At 35.8% G+C, this 14972-nt stretch overlaps 1 protein-coding gene across 3 annotated transcripts in view; it reads left to right on the top strand.

Annotated features, from left to right (window-relative positions):
* The window catches only part of LOC110442503 (dynein heavy chain 12, axonemal-like), a 63743-nt gene that overhangs the window by 14459 nt on the left and 34312 nt on the right, over positions 1-14972 (top strand). For all 3 annotated transcript variants that reach the window (XM_021486148.1, XM_021486146.1, XM_021486147.1), the window contains exons 8-25: positions 1018-1101; positions 1454-1565; positions 2114-2459; positions 3274-3365; positions 3793-3971; positions 4546-4807; positions 5697-5903; positions 6309-6430; positions 6904-7183; positions 7880-8065; positions 8544-8744; positions 9198-9392; positions 9572-9976; positions 11220-11496; positions 11622-11947; positions 12428-12520; positions 13056-13448; positions 13801-14030. In XM_021486148.1, coding sequence (XP_021341823.1) covers positions 1018-1101; positions 1454-1565; positions 2114-2459; positions 3274-3365; positions 3793-3971; positions 4546-4807; positions 5697-5903; positions 6309-6430; positions 6904-7183; positions 7880-8065; positions 8544-8744; positions 9198-9392; positions 9572-9976; positions 11220-11496; positions 11622-11947; positions 12428-12520; positions 13056-13448; positions 13801-14030 — 3990 coding nt within the window. The remainder of the gene's footprint in view (positions 1-1017; positions 1102-1453; positions 1566-2113; positions 2460-3273; positions 3366-3792; positions 3972-4545; positions 4808-5696; positions 5904-6308; positions 6431-6903; positions 7184-7879; positions 8066-8543; positions 8745-9197; positions 9393-9571; positions 9977-11219; positions 11497-11621; positions 11948-12427; positions 12521-13055; positions 13449-13800; positions 14031-14972) is intronic.

Below are 14972 nucleotides of genomic sequence, written 5' to 3'. Positions count from 1 at the left end.
GGGGGGGGGGGGGGGGGGGGGGCAAAATTTATTATGGTTTATAATGGCAAATGATACTTTGAATATTACATGTTGATAACTTGATTGGAATTTTAACCCTGAGTTGACAGTTTGATACTTTGAAAATTTTGAGCCAGCCCTACCCCCAAGGGCTGTAGGGTGGGGCCAAAATGAGTCAGTGTGCTAAAATTTCTTCATTTTCCTTGTTTAGAATCAGAGGTGCTAGTTTCAAATACTTTTTAGTCTTAAATCTGTATGCTAGGTATTGAATAAGGTGGTTTTATTGTTTTTTGTCACTGAATAATATTTCTGTTTGTGTTAAAAACAAAATCAACTCTCTGTATAAATATATCAGGTGACTGTTAAGGCCCATGGGCCTCTTGTTTTTATTGTTGTTATACTTTCTGAAACAATATGAACCTCTTTTAGGAATATTTCTGGGAGGGGATTTGGGGCAATCTCAATATCTTGTAGAGCCCAACTTTGAATTTACCTAAGATCCTTGTTAACATACCTGGTATATAAAAGATGGAACAAATGTTCAAATAGAGCCTCTATATTTCTCTTTCCGAATTTATCCTGGTTAATCTTAATTCTGCCTGAACGGAGAGTTTTCATTATTATTTAAGGATTAACTTGAATGTATTTTTCATGTTATGGAGATATAACACAAAAAAACAGAGTGTACTCTAAATAAACTGCGAAGCGGTTTATGATTAGAGTACACTCCGGTCTTTGTGTTATAGCTCCATAACATAAAAAATATATTCAAGTTAATCCTTGTAATTTAATCTAATATACACAATCCCTGTGGAAATCCACTTTTATTGATGGACTCTTTTCTCTTAGAAATTATTGCGCTGCTGTATCAGCCAATCAAAAGCGACGTTACAAACGGCGATGTCATATTTTTACGTTATGGACTGATAACATAAATTTTTAAGCCAATGAAAATGCTTGTTACAAGCAAAATTAAATTATTGTGTTGTAATATTACTGTTCTATTTTGCTTTCCAGGGCACATGGAGCCATCGAGTTTGAATCCATGAAAAACAATATCCAACTTGACCTTGAGAAAATGGAAGACAAACTTATGCACAGGTATTTCAGACCTGTCAACAGTAATAATCATTGAGTTACCAGCTTGGCCAAATTAACAAATTATCTGTTTCCAGTTTAGCACTCTTTGGAAAACTAGGGAACAGCTAGTCGACACTTTTTATCTGGAAATTGTTTTTGCATAGAGTTTATACGATGGTAAAAATATGTTTAGAAATGTAAGTGTCTGACAAGAGAACTAGAGAGATTGATGTGACACAGATGTATAATTTTGTTTGGCCTGAAATAACTTTTTTACACAGACTAACAGTCAAATTACAAATCACAAATGAGAGAGAAAAAAATCGCAAAACTTGTATTCTTTCCTTCATCAATATAACATGTTTCTTCACAGCTGGTTTCCAACCATCATCAACGTGTTTGCGGACAAAGTAGCATTTGTTCCTCCAAAGGCGGACAAAATTGATTCCTTCTACAACAGTGTGACCACTTTGATCTCAAACCAGGTATATAGCATTGAGATTTTCTGTTTGTTTGATCATTTGTTCGAAATTAGTTTGGGCCCCGTTTCTGGAGATTATTTTGGAATCCAAAACACCAATCTTTCTGAAATTTGACATGGTAATGCACTGTGATACATAGATGTGCAATAGGGGTTTAAAAAGTGTCTAAGGTCAAGGCCAAGGTCAATGTTATTTAAAGTAGACCATATGGGTTACAGTCCTTATTGCAGAATCCAAAAAGCTAGGCTAATCTTTATTTTGATTTGAAACAGTGAGACTTCGTGATATTTAAATGTGCAATGGAGGTTTTACAAGTTTTTGAATTTCAGGTCAAGGTCATTGTTACTAAAAATAGGGCAGAGGGTAACAATAAGGCTCCTAGCTGGGCCCTTGCTGACCTGTCGGTGTTCTAGTTTATTAATAAAATGAAAAGTAAATAATGTTCTTGAAAACTCTTGTTCAATCAGAATGAAATTACCAAAATTTACTTAAAAGTAGAACTCTATAAAAAAAAATCCTTGTACTTAATTATATTTATATTATCCTTTCAGCTTAAAAATCTACTGGAACGAACCATCCATGCATTTGTCGGTCTATTCGACCCCAGCGACAAAACCCACCTCCCCCAAATGAAAATGGAACTGACCTTTGACGACCAAAAGATGCAGTTTTATCCTCCCAAGGAAGACTTGGAGGAGACTGTTCTGTTCGTGGTCAAGCAAGTTTGTAAGACCATGCAGCAGGTACCAACTGTCCAGTCTTGGTTGGCAGGTGGCAGCACCGTCAACCACACTGACGTCACAATCTCAAAACACATCCTAGATGCAGCGAACAAGAAGCTGAAGGAAGCAGTTAAGCTGAACTTTGAGGCACCACAGGCCCATCTCAAGTCTTTCGGTAAGTCAACTGTCAGACTCCATGAGTATAGGTCGTCGAAGAATTTCTTTGATGCCAATATTGGGAATGATTTAAGTATCTATGCAGTGTGATTTATTAACTCTGTTTAAGAAAGTATTTTTCATCATAACAAAGTTTTACTTTATACACAAATAATGTACGTATTAAAAGTGTCGCAATGTTTTGAGACCAACTGGTCCCTTTATCATAGTTTGACAAAAGGACCAGTCATCAGGAAACGTTGCAACACATTTAGTACATACAATGTTTGTGTATAAAGTAAAACTTTAATATAACATATTTCCAAACTGATGAATCTTATTGAAGATATTTTTCTTCACATGACCATTTTTTTTATTTCATTTTCACTTCAGCACATTATTTTTTGGCAGATTTAAATCTCCCCTTGTCAGATGTTCATGGTATTTTTTTTTATCATGGATGTATAAAGTGTACAGTCAAATTTAAACCTGCTTGAGGGACACCTCTATTAACACTTTTACCACTGTAGACTATAATGGACTCATCCATATCAATGCATGGTAGAGTCTACTTGAGTTATATAGGGGTGAAAGGGTTAAGAGACCACTTCTAAAACCCTTCATTGCAGTTACTTTCATGTTAACTGAACCTTTGCTAAGAGGTCACTTGCGATTAGAGAAAATTACAAGAACATCCCTGGAGTGGTCTCTTACTGCAGGTTTGACACGAGATTATTTTATTTTTTTAACTCGTGCCTGAAATCTTTGATAAATGTGTCTCCTTGTTCAGTTCAACAGATGTTGAATGCTTACAATGAATTTTCATTTTTCAGTTCAACGATACGACTACATCGTAAATGGTGAGGCTCTCGCCGAAATCCATGAATATGTGAAACATGAACACACCTTCGCTGAATATCAAGAGGTAAGTCTTAAATTGTAAAAATGTACTGTACAGTGTCTCTAGAAATAATGGAGATATGCTTTGAACAGAAATCTTAGTTCCAAATAGAGAAGGAGCTTATAGCAAAGAGTTTAACACTGAAGTTTGTGATATATGCAACAGTCTGTGTTAAAAATATGTTGAAAAATATTGGTCATGATTTTTAAAGTCAAGGTCATAGACACACAAGTTGAAGGTCAATGTGATTCTAAAATATGTTAGTGAGTGTTCTATTGTGTTTTAATAACTTCATTTGAGGATAATGTTATCTGTGATAGACCCGGTCAATGTCATATAATTGTCGAGCATATTGAGGTCAAAAGTAAAATATTTCCCCTTATCGCAGGCTTCTCATATCGGCCACCTTTCATAACTATTGTTTCAAAACATCTTTCTTTATTCCAAACAGCAAATTGAAAAGTACCGGGATGTTGCGAGAGAAATCATGGGTTTGCCCAGTATTGAGCACTTCGATATGATTCGCCTTGACTGTGAGGACCTCAAGCGAGGACTTGCCGAGGCTTCTAGGGGTCTGGCCGATGAACTTCTGAGGAAGGTGTCCGACGACCACCGGCGAGAAAACATGAGGTCAGTATTTCTTAATTTCAAGAAAACATTTGGCGAAATGTAGTTAAAGTTTTCATTATATCTGTATTGCAATTGAGTTGCATTATTAAAGCAATATTCATTCCTAACTAAAAGTGGATTTCTGTTGCCGAGGTTACTAACTCCAAAAACACTAATTGGATCTAGGGATCACTGGTGGATGAGTGAATATGACTGTTATTGAAATTAAAAAATTCTATTGAATTTATATAAATATTTGTATTCATTTTACAACAATTTTGAAACCATTTTTTCTGACTTAAAAGTTATAAATATTGATATGCTCTTGTTGGCCCGGGTGGGAGAGTACAGGAGGTCCTTTAATGTTGTTGGAAACCCAGGTGACCAATTATATTTTCACGTCCTTGGAATCCAACCCTGGCCGTCTTGTGCTATCCACTATGCTATCCCACCACCCTATATAACTTTTAACTATTGGTTCAAAAGTGATTTAGATCAGTTGCTAAATATTGGTTAATTGTTAGTTTAAGGAAGATACAGTTTTCCAGAATATTAGCATAAGTGCTGATGAAAAAATTGCAAACTTTTGTTGCAGTATTTGCCAAGAGTTTACAACAATGAGAGACCGTGCCCTTCAGCACCCAGAAACTACGGAAGATCTGATGAACATGATGACATTTATCGGCAATGCCAGAACAGTGGGAATGGTTGACCTCAACACGCGTATCTCCGACTCTAAAAACAGGCTGGCATATCTCATCGATGTGTACATGTTTCCACCTGAAGAAATCACCCTCAACTGTGAAGTGCTCACCTGGCCGAAACGTATCAACCCAGTGTTTGACGACCATGACGATGTAAGCACGAACAGGGTTCAAATGTTAATGTACCGTGTTTTTTTCCTAGGCTGCCTAGATTTTGTCTGAGCTGCCTGTATGTCCTAGATTTGTTTGCAGTCCAGTTGACCTTCGCTCTGTAATCATCAATGTGTCTGACATTGATCTTGCGCTCATGAATACTTTTGACCATGAACCTGTTTTCATGAATATGTTTGACCTTGAACTTGTATTCATGAATATGTTTGACCTTGAACTTGTATTCATGAATATGTTTGACCTTGAACTTGTATTCATGAATATGTTTGACCTTGAACTTGTATTCATGAATATGTTTGACCTTGAACTTGTATTCATGAATATGTTTGACCTTGAACTTGTATTCATGAATATGTTTGACCTTGAACTTGTATTCATGAATATGTTTGACCTTGAACTTGTATTCATGAATATGTTTGACCTTGAACTTGTATTCATGAACATGTTTGACCATGAACCTGTATTCATGAATATGTTTGACCTTGAACTTGTATTCATCATGTGTTTGATCTTTACTTTGTATTCACAAATGTGTTTGATTGTAATCATTTACTTGTGCATGTATGTATGAATGTATGTAAGTTTGTATACATATGTTTAAACTTGAACACATGTTCATCATTATATTTTGACTTTTACTCAAGAATGTTTTCAGCTTTCATCCTTTGCTTAAATAAATGTATATACTTTACCCTAGCAGCTTGTAGAGCAGTCTATGATCAAGAACAATTTTGACCTTGAACTGATGAATTTGTTTGACCCTTACAGCTGGTAGAGCAGTCTATGATCAAGAACAATTTTGACCTTGACCTTTGCTAACAAATGTATGTAATGTTGACCTTGAACTGATGAATATGTTTGACCCTTACAGCTGGTGGATCAGTCTAAGATCAACGGTGAGAAACAATTACTGGAGAAACGTGAGAAGGTGATAATGGAGCTCGAGAAACTGCGTCAGCGTGTTGATGAGTTTAATGACTACGGCGAGTTAGACATGATGCAGCAGTATGTCCAAGATGTCCGCCTCGTACAGAAACGTGTTGCTGACGTCACAGAACAGATCACCTGGATCAACAAGGTATACTTTGAGACAAGTTAGAGTTCAAATCACCATGAACTTCAGCAAAGTTTTAAGAAAATGAACTTAAACTTTTTTTTTTTTTTTTAATATCATCGTTTAATACTGTTGCTGTTATATCTCTGTTTTTTTACTCATGGAAATTGTATTATGGGTTTGACAAAGAATTAAATGTCTTCAGATAGAATTTTTCTCCAATATTTTGCTTAGTTATATTTTCCATTAAGCCATTTGGCATTCCATGATCCTTTGAAGTGGCCATTTTGTAGTTTTTAGGGTAATGATAAGATGATGCAAGTTGTTAAAAAAGAATTGGGGACCGAAAACTTGTGTCAAACTGTTTCAAATGTAACTTGTGCTTGTCTCAGAGATATAAAGGGAGATATAATTCAACCTGTTTTGTAGGAGGAGCTTCTGTTTAAGTATCCTATTTCTACGTACCCGGATGTTGATGACATCACAGCGGCTGTGGATCCATTCCAGAGATTGTTCAATGTGGTACTACGCTGGCAGAAGGCAGAGAAAAAGTAGGCAAAATTTGGAGTCATTATCTTTTATGTATTAAGAAGAAATTACAGTACTAGAAATCTGGAATCTTGAACAACTTTATTTGCATTCATTAACTTTCTGTGATTTATTTTTGGCCTTGTTTTGTTGCCGAAAAACAGGTAGCTTCCCTTAGCGAAAAAAAGGCTTTATTTTTGTAAAATTAAGAAAAAAAATATCTCCCCAATTTTAATGAAAATATCTCTATATTTTCCCAATTCATACAGGCACTTGGTGCTGTAAAATTTAGGTAGAAAAATACTGGACTTAAAATCGTTTCCTTTTGATCGATGACGTTAAGAATGTAAAATTTGAAATAATAATACATGTAATTGATTGTTGATGAGAGAAGATTTTGAATGAAATTAGTACAATGATGAAAATGAATACTTACGAAATCGCAGACAGTGAGAGTATCAAATTTTAAAACAGAACATCACTTTTCTGTCTGCAGATGGATGGACGGCTCCTTTCTCGACCTGGATGCTGAGATAGTAGATGCAGAGGTGGATGATTATAACAGGGAGCTTTACAAGATCCAGAAAGTGTTTTCCAATCGACTCAAGAAGCTACAAATAGAGGTCGATGACCGCAACAGGGACAGGAAGAAGCGCCGACGAGGTGCGGAGGAGAGCGGCGAGGAGATTAAGCCGGAGGACCAGGATGAGGTGCTACATCCGCCACAGGCTGTTGGTGTGTGTACCAACGTCATGGACAGCATGAGGGATTTCAAGGTCAGAATCTTATACAGTGATAATTTTCCTCACATCTTTATTGTTATTATGAGTCCTTATAAAACCGAAATTGCTGATAATCTTCAAAAAAAAATAAAAAATCGTTTGAAACAGAAACATTTAAACTAGTGTTTCATGGATAAATTTTCTTAAAATGAATATAGAATGTTAAAAAAAAAAGGTTGACTCATTATAAAGTCATCGCTAGCTTATACATGAGGGATATGGTCTCATTGAGGGTTGCTATGCTTAAAAAAAATTAAAAACAACATTGAAAGCTGTCATTTTTGCAAGGCAGGTACCACTGTTTTTTACATCTGCCAGCTTCCATGTCTTGTGAATGAAGAGAGAGGAAACATAGCTTCGGAGTGTTCAGATCTTTATATTACTAACACCAAAGACTGGAAAATGTTGACAGGACAAACATTTGTTTGTAGGACAAGATTACTGCAGAATTGAGGTCACATGTAGTTACTTAAGCATTCTTATTTTTATTGATAGCGAAGGAAGGTTTTGACCGAAAGTTCATTGCATTGGTTTTGCATTGGTATTTCGTATCGTACATTTATCACTGTACATGATCTTCAATTCAAACTCATAATTCATTGATAAATCTGTCTCATACATGTGCAATTCAGTCCTGTGTCGTAAGTAACAGATAGGATGGAAATAATTTCTTTTCGTCTTGATTTCCAGGATGTGATTCCTGTGATCGGCATCATGTGTAACCGAGGTATGAGAGCTCGTCACTGGACAGACATGTCAGATATTGCTGGCTTTGACCTTACTCCCAACTCCGGAACAACACTCCGAAAAGTCCTCAAATTAGAGCTTGACGCCCATATGGAGAACTTTGAGGGAATTAGTGCTGCAGCCACAAAAGTAAGCCACATTTTTTTGTCCAAATCACTCATTAATTATTAATTAAATCAAAAATGAGAATTTTTTATTGATCTAGGTTTTTGTTAAATTTTATACAGAACTTCATGGCATTTGAATTTGTTTTGAATTTTTTTTTATTAGAAATTGTTTGCAGATATTTGAATATTTATTGATGATTGTTTTAATTAAATAATGATCAACTTCAATCAAAGATCATGTAATTTTAAAAGATTTATCATATAATAATTAAATGTTTACTGGAGATATTTCAGGGATAAAAATACTATTAGAGAAATTTCAATGATAAATCTTTATTGATGATTCTGTACCTGTTTTGCTGTAATATTTTGTATATTTTTTTTGTTGATATATCGAATCCGTGTGAATATGCAAACTGGGGAATGAAAAAAAATACGAAAATATTGACAGACACTGCAAGTTAAGAAATCTTGACTAAACCTGCTGACTACCTTTATAGGAACACTCCCTTGAAAAAGCCATGGTGAAGATGATGGAGGATTGGGATTCTGTCGATTTCAATCTCCTCTCATACCGAGACACAGGCATCAGCATATTGTCCTCGGTCGATGACATTCAAACCATCCTTGACGACCAGATCGTCAAGACACAGACCATGAGAGGTTCGCCATTCATCAAACCATTTGAGAAGGAAATCAAGGCAAGTTTTCTATTCAAAGATACAGTGTTACTTTTGAAAAGAAAAGCTTGTGTAATCTGGACACCTGTATATATCACAGCTGTTACTAGGTCCTACTATATACATTTCCATGTAACCCTGTATAATCTGGACACCTGTATAAATAACACCTTCAGCTAGGTCATACTATATACATTTCTATGTTACCCTGTATAATCTGGACACCTGTATAAATAACACCTTCAGCTAGGTCATACTGTATACATTTCTATGTTACCCTGTATAATCTGGACACCTGTATAAACCAGAACTTAAACTAGACCCCACTGTATACATTGTTATGTAACCCTGTATATTTGGAAACCTGTAAAAAATCAGACCTTCACTTGGTCCTGCTGTATACAAACAACGAATTTGGACAAGATTTGCCAGCTTTATCAATTAAATATGATCATTTGATTGGTTGGTTTCTAGGAGTGGGAGGAGCGATTGATCCGTATCCAGGATACGACGGATGAGTGGCTGAAAGTCCAGGCCCAGTGGCTGTACTTGGAGCCAATCTTCTCCTCTGAGGATATCATGAGTCAGATGCCAGAAGAAGGCCGTCTCTTCACCACTGTCGACAAGAACTGGAAGGACATTATGAAACACACCGTCAAGGACCCCAAGGTGTGTAGAGATTTAAGTCATTTGTACAACTTCTACAGTCTTCTGTTTTTTTATGTAAATTGACTTTGCTAATTAATGATAATATTTTGTACCTTGCATAATTAATAATAATTAAGACAGCTTGCGATGAAAGAATTAATTTTAGAAAAAAATAAACAATATATTTTCTATTTCAATAGGTTCTAGTGGCTACCAACTTGCCAGGACTTCTGGAGAAATTGATAGACAGCAACGGTCTTCTAGACAAAATTAACAAAGGACTAAATGCCTACCTGGAGAAAAAGCGTCTATTCTTCCCTCGGTTCTTCTTTCTCTCCAACGACGAAATGTTGGAAATTTTGTCTGAAACCAAAGATCCAACCCGAGTGCAGCCCCATCTTAAGAAATGCTTTGAAGGAATCGCTAAACTTCAGTTTGATAGCAAACTTGACATTCATGCTCTGTTCAGTAGTGAGGGCGAGAAAATCCAGTTTAGCCAGCCCATATCCACAAGTGATGCTCGAGGTGCCGTGGAAAAATGGCTTCTCCAAGTGGAGGAGGTCATGCTGAAATCTATAAGGGCTGTGTGTGCTGAGGCCATGGTGGTAAGACCCTTTACGTCAAAATATTTCACGCAACTCGTTTTTATAGTCAGATTTGACAAGTTATCGGCGATAAGCTAAATCGTTCCAAGCTGATAGAGTCAGAGACATTGAAAAAATTATTGGAAATTTTGCTTTTTCTTTTTATTCAGAAAATCTTATTTACCTGGCAAGCTTATTACAAAGCATTATGTTTAAAAAAAATCAATGTCGTTGATATGATTATTAAAAAAAAAATCCCTTTTATATTTTGTACACAAGAAAAAAATCTAGAGGATTTATGTATGGTTTGAGCCTTTGTTGGCCCCCAAATCCATCAAAACTTAAAATCTTCAATAGAACTTTCAAATGACTGTTTCTTAAATTTTGAATACTTCCCTGGTACTATTATGTGAACATTTATTTAGGTTTTCAATTATGGCTGCCATGGTTACCAGTTAATATTTGCATAAGTTAATGAAATTTGAATATTCAGTAACTTTTGACAGGTTTTTGCCTAGTTTTTCTCTTAGTTACCATAGAGCGAAAGCTTAAACAAACTTAATATTTCTCCTATATATGTATTACAGGTGCCTACACATTATCCTTTGATTTTGAGTTTGTTTAAACATGTGCTCTACAGTTTCCAGGAGAAAAACTATGCACAATTTGACAAAATTCACTGAATATTCAATTTTTTCTAATTTATACAAATAAATATTTTTATGATAGTGTTAGGGAAGTTTTCAAAATAAAAGAAACAGTCATTTCAAAGTTCATTTAAAGGTTTTGAATTTTGATGCATTTGGGGGCCAAAACACACCCAAACCATACATAGTCCTTTCCTCTCAGTGTAGGTCTTCTTCCTTTCCATAATTTTCTCAGAAACAGGTAAAATGTCTCATAAAAATGTACTGTAATACTTTTTTTTTAAATTAAGAGAACAAGAACCAATTAAAAAAAAAAAACAGCCAAGAATTTGGAAGTATTCTCAAGTACACAGTATTATTTCAAAATATGTTTCAGGCAGAAAAAGAATCCAAGACTTCGACTTAGAATTCCATTTTGAAGAAAAACATTGTAATTCATAAACAAACGAATCAGCTTTAATTCGGTAGATTTCTTTAGGCCAATTTTATAAGAAATGGAAATGAAATCATTTAATCAAATATTGTCTTAGATATTTTCAAAACTGAAACTATATTTGTGATTGTAAATGTGAAAAATATTTGTTACTTACTAGGTAAACCTAATTTCTGTGTTTTAGGCTTATGCCAACGATAAGCGTGTAGATTGGGTTCGAGAATGGCCAGGCCAGGTTGTACTGTGTGCTTCCCAGGCTTACTGGACTCGTGAGGTCCATGAGGCCATTCCTGGGGGTCCTCAGGGGCTCAGAGACTACTGGAACACCCTACAGAAACAGCTCAACGATATTGTCATCCTTGTACGAGGAAAACTCTCCAAACAGATCCGAACATCTCTGGGAGCTCTTGTTGTAATAGATGTCCATGCACGGGACTCTGTTCTGGAAATGGCTGAAAAAGGTAAAAAAAAAAAAAGGAACAAGTCTGTTTTGTGATGGAGTGAGATAGAAATATTTTCAGGAAATTTTGTGAAATGCAACATATTGCCCAGGATTACCATTAATTGACATTTTCTCTATTTTCAGGTGTTTCATCAGAAAATGATTTCAACTGGCTAGCTCAGTTACGTTACTATTGGGAGGATGAAAACATGCGTGTGAAAATTACGAATGCTACTGTCAAGTACGCCTACGAATACCTGGGTAATACCGGTCGGCTTGTCATCACCCCTCTCACCGACAGATGCTACAGGACCCTAGTTGGGGCCTTTCACCTCAACCTCAACGGGGCTCCCGAGGGGCCAGCCGGAACTGGCAAGACAGAGACCACCAAGGATCTGGCCAAGGCTTTGGCTGTACAGTGTGTCGTGTTCAACTGCTCCGACGGTCTCGACTACATTGCTATGGGAAAGGTAACTAACATGTGATCGCTGTTGTCTGCAATCTAGCAATGTTGGGTATATCAGACGGTGCATTTACAAGTCTTTTTAAGTCTAACTACCTAGAGCTATCTCCAGGTTTCTATGGGAACAATTACTAAAAATCAATGGGTTTTGTCTTGGCAGGAGACCTGTCTTTCACCGACTTACCTCCAAACATGCTGGTAGCTATTTCTATAGCTGGTAACATATTCTACTTAAGGACATGAAAACAGTTTGCACCAGCACTGCCAACAATATTACGTATCTTAGCCATTTATATTTTGAATTCTGTTTTGTAAAATGTTTTTAATGCAGAAAAATTCCCATCAGGGATTGACGAATTTAGTTTCTGAATTTATTACTTATGAAGAAAATCATAAATTTTGAAGCAAATTTTTATCACATAATTATGATTGATCCACTACTGAATTTCCTTTACTTATTATATCCCTGCATCTGCTTTGGTTTCAGTTTTTCAAAGGATTGGCAGCAGCTGGAGCCTGGGCCTGCTTTGATGAGTTCAACAGAATTGACCTTGAGGTGTTGTCTGTCATTGCACAACAGGTGTGTTACATTTACGATTCTGTATCAATCTGATTCGAAAAAAAACATTATTGGGGAACACACTGTTAAGAAGCTTAGACAATAAAAAAATGCCAGCGAAACAAGTTTTTTTGCTTTAATAATCAGAAAAGTTGAGGATCAGTAAGCTTATTATTTTAAGTTATACAGAATATGCAGTACCAATATATTGACTATTTTCTTCAAACTTGGTAATGACAGGCCAAGTTCGATGACCATTTTCAGCGGACTTTATTTGGCGGAGTTATGGCCCCTTGAATAACGAACAACGTCATTATATACCTACATGTTCAATAAAGAGTCTAACTTCTGTATAAAGCTTCTTTTTCCTTCGAGTTTCAAGCTCTACATTATGTCTCAACAGCACGACACTCACATGTTTAAACCTAACCTCAATAATGTTTACCTACAATATGTCCTGCAAGCGGGGGATATAAATTCCATTTATTTGCTTGTTTTTTCTGCATTTCCTTTTTGACAATAATGAAATATTTTTTATTCGGATCAATTTTTTCAGATTTTGTGCATCATCCGCGCAGTTCAAGGCCATGTGGACACATTCATGTTTGAGGGCACAGAACTGAACCTGAATCCAAACTGTTATGTGTGCATCACAATGAACCCTGGTTACGCAGGAAGATCCGAACTCCCAGACAATCTGAAGGTTCTTTTCCGAACCGTGGCTATGATGGTACCGGACTACGCCATGATTGCCGAGATCTCTCTGTACTCCTTTGGATTCCAAAAAGCCAGAAATCTGTCTGTGAAGATCGTGACGGTGTATAGACTGTGTTCTGAGCAGCTGTCCTCGCAGTTTCACTACGATTATGGAATGAGAGCTGTCAAAGCTGTGTTATCCGCTGCTGGTAATCTCAAACTCCGATTTCCGGAGGATGATGAAGACATTCTTGTAAGTATTTGATACTTTAAGCAAATATAGGTTCTATTTCATATCATTTATCATTGAGAAGCAAAATATGACAAAGAATTAGCCCTTTTTTTTTTAAATCCATTAAGTTAATTCTGTAAAAATATTAGAAAAGATTAAATTAAAAATGACTTTCAAGATAATAATTTTTCTTATAATAAGGGAAGTTTAATTAAGTTTGTTCAATTTACAATTATTGATGGAACTTTGATTGTATTTCTATTGTCGAATTTCAGCTGTTACATTTTATCATGAATGCAAGCAAACTTACCAATTAATTGAGATGAAAATACCAGGTAAGCATATCTGTTAAAATTTGTTTTCTAACTTTCAGTTGTTGCGTTCCATCATTGATGTCAACTTACCAAAGTTCTTAGCCCACGACATTCCGCTGTTCAATGGTATCATTTCCGATCTGTTCCCCGGACTCGCCCTCCCTGAGGCAGACTACGAAGTGTTTATCGACGCCATGAAGACGATCTGTGCGAAGAAGAATCTTCAATTTGTGGATTTCTTCAGGGAGAAAATCATTCAGACTTACGAGATGATGATCGTCCGACACGGGTAACTAGAAATTTAACATGATTATCATTCAGGGACGTATTTTGTAGTAAGATATGCACTGATGAGAAAATGTAATTTAATTTTCTTGATTTGTATTGTTCCAAAGTAGTATTTTATGAAAAGTTGGAAGGGTTAGAAGTAATTACCTAACGCCTTTCTGAAAATCAATTTAAAAGTTGGTTAACAAATCTCTCTTAAAACCTTTGCCTAATGCAAATGTACTTTGAAAATTCGCCGAATAATCCAGGTCTGCAATATCGGAAATTGATCAAATTTGTCATGTGCATGTATCAAAATTTCTCTAATTGAAGTGCCCTTAAGAAAATTGTTTTTTTTGATTCAGTGAAAAATTCTCTATGCAATATTAGAATAAGATAATTTTTATACGACCGTCAAATTTGATGGTAGTATTATGGCATGGCGTTGTCTGTCCGTCCGTCCGGCGTAAACTTTGTTTGTCCGGCAATCTCCTCCTACATTTTTTGACCGATCTCTTTGAAACTTGGTATACATTATAATCATGATATGAAGTTGTGTCTCCCTTGAAAGAATTTTGATTTGACAATTTTTCCAAAAGTTATTGCCCTTTGTTCATTTCAGTATTTGATTTTTGTCCGGCAATCTCCTCCTACATTTTTCAACGGATCTCTTTGAATCTTGGTATACTTTATAATCATGATATGAAGTTGTGTCTCCCATAAAAGAATTTTGATTCGACAATTTATGCAAAATGTATTGCCTTTTGTTCATTTCAGTATTTGATTTTTTTGTCCGAAGATTTTCTCCTACATTTTTTATAGTATATCAGCTAACCACTCTTAGAATGATGCAGATCTTATTTCAATGTAAGAAAGTATATAACACTACATGGCATTCGACGGGCGTATTTTGTTCCGCCCCGCGGTACTCTTGTTGCATATAAAGTTGAACCTTTTCAACTGC

This window comes from Mizuhopecten yessoensis, unplaced genomic scaffold (assembly GCF_002113885.1).
Source record: "Mizuhopecten yessoensis strain PY_sf001 unplaced genomic scaffold, ASM211388v2 scaffold716273, whole genome shotgun sequence".
Lineage (NCBI taxonomy): Eukaryota > Metazoa > Mollusca > Bivalvia > Pectinida > Pectinidae > Mizuhopecten > Mizuhopecten yessoensis.
Note: the sequence above shows the minus strand (reverse complement) of the source record. Positions and strands in the feature narration are given on the sequence as shown.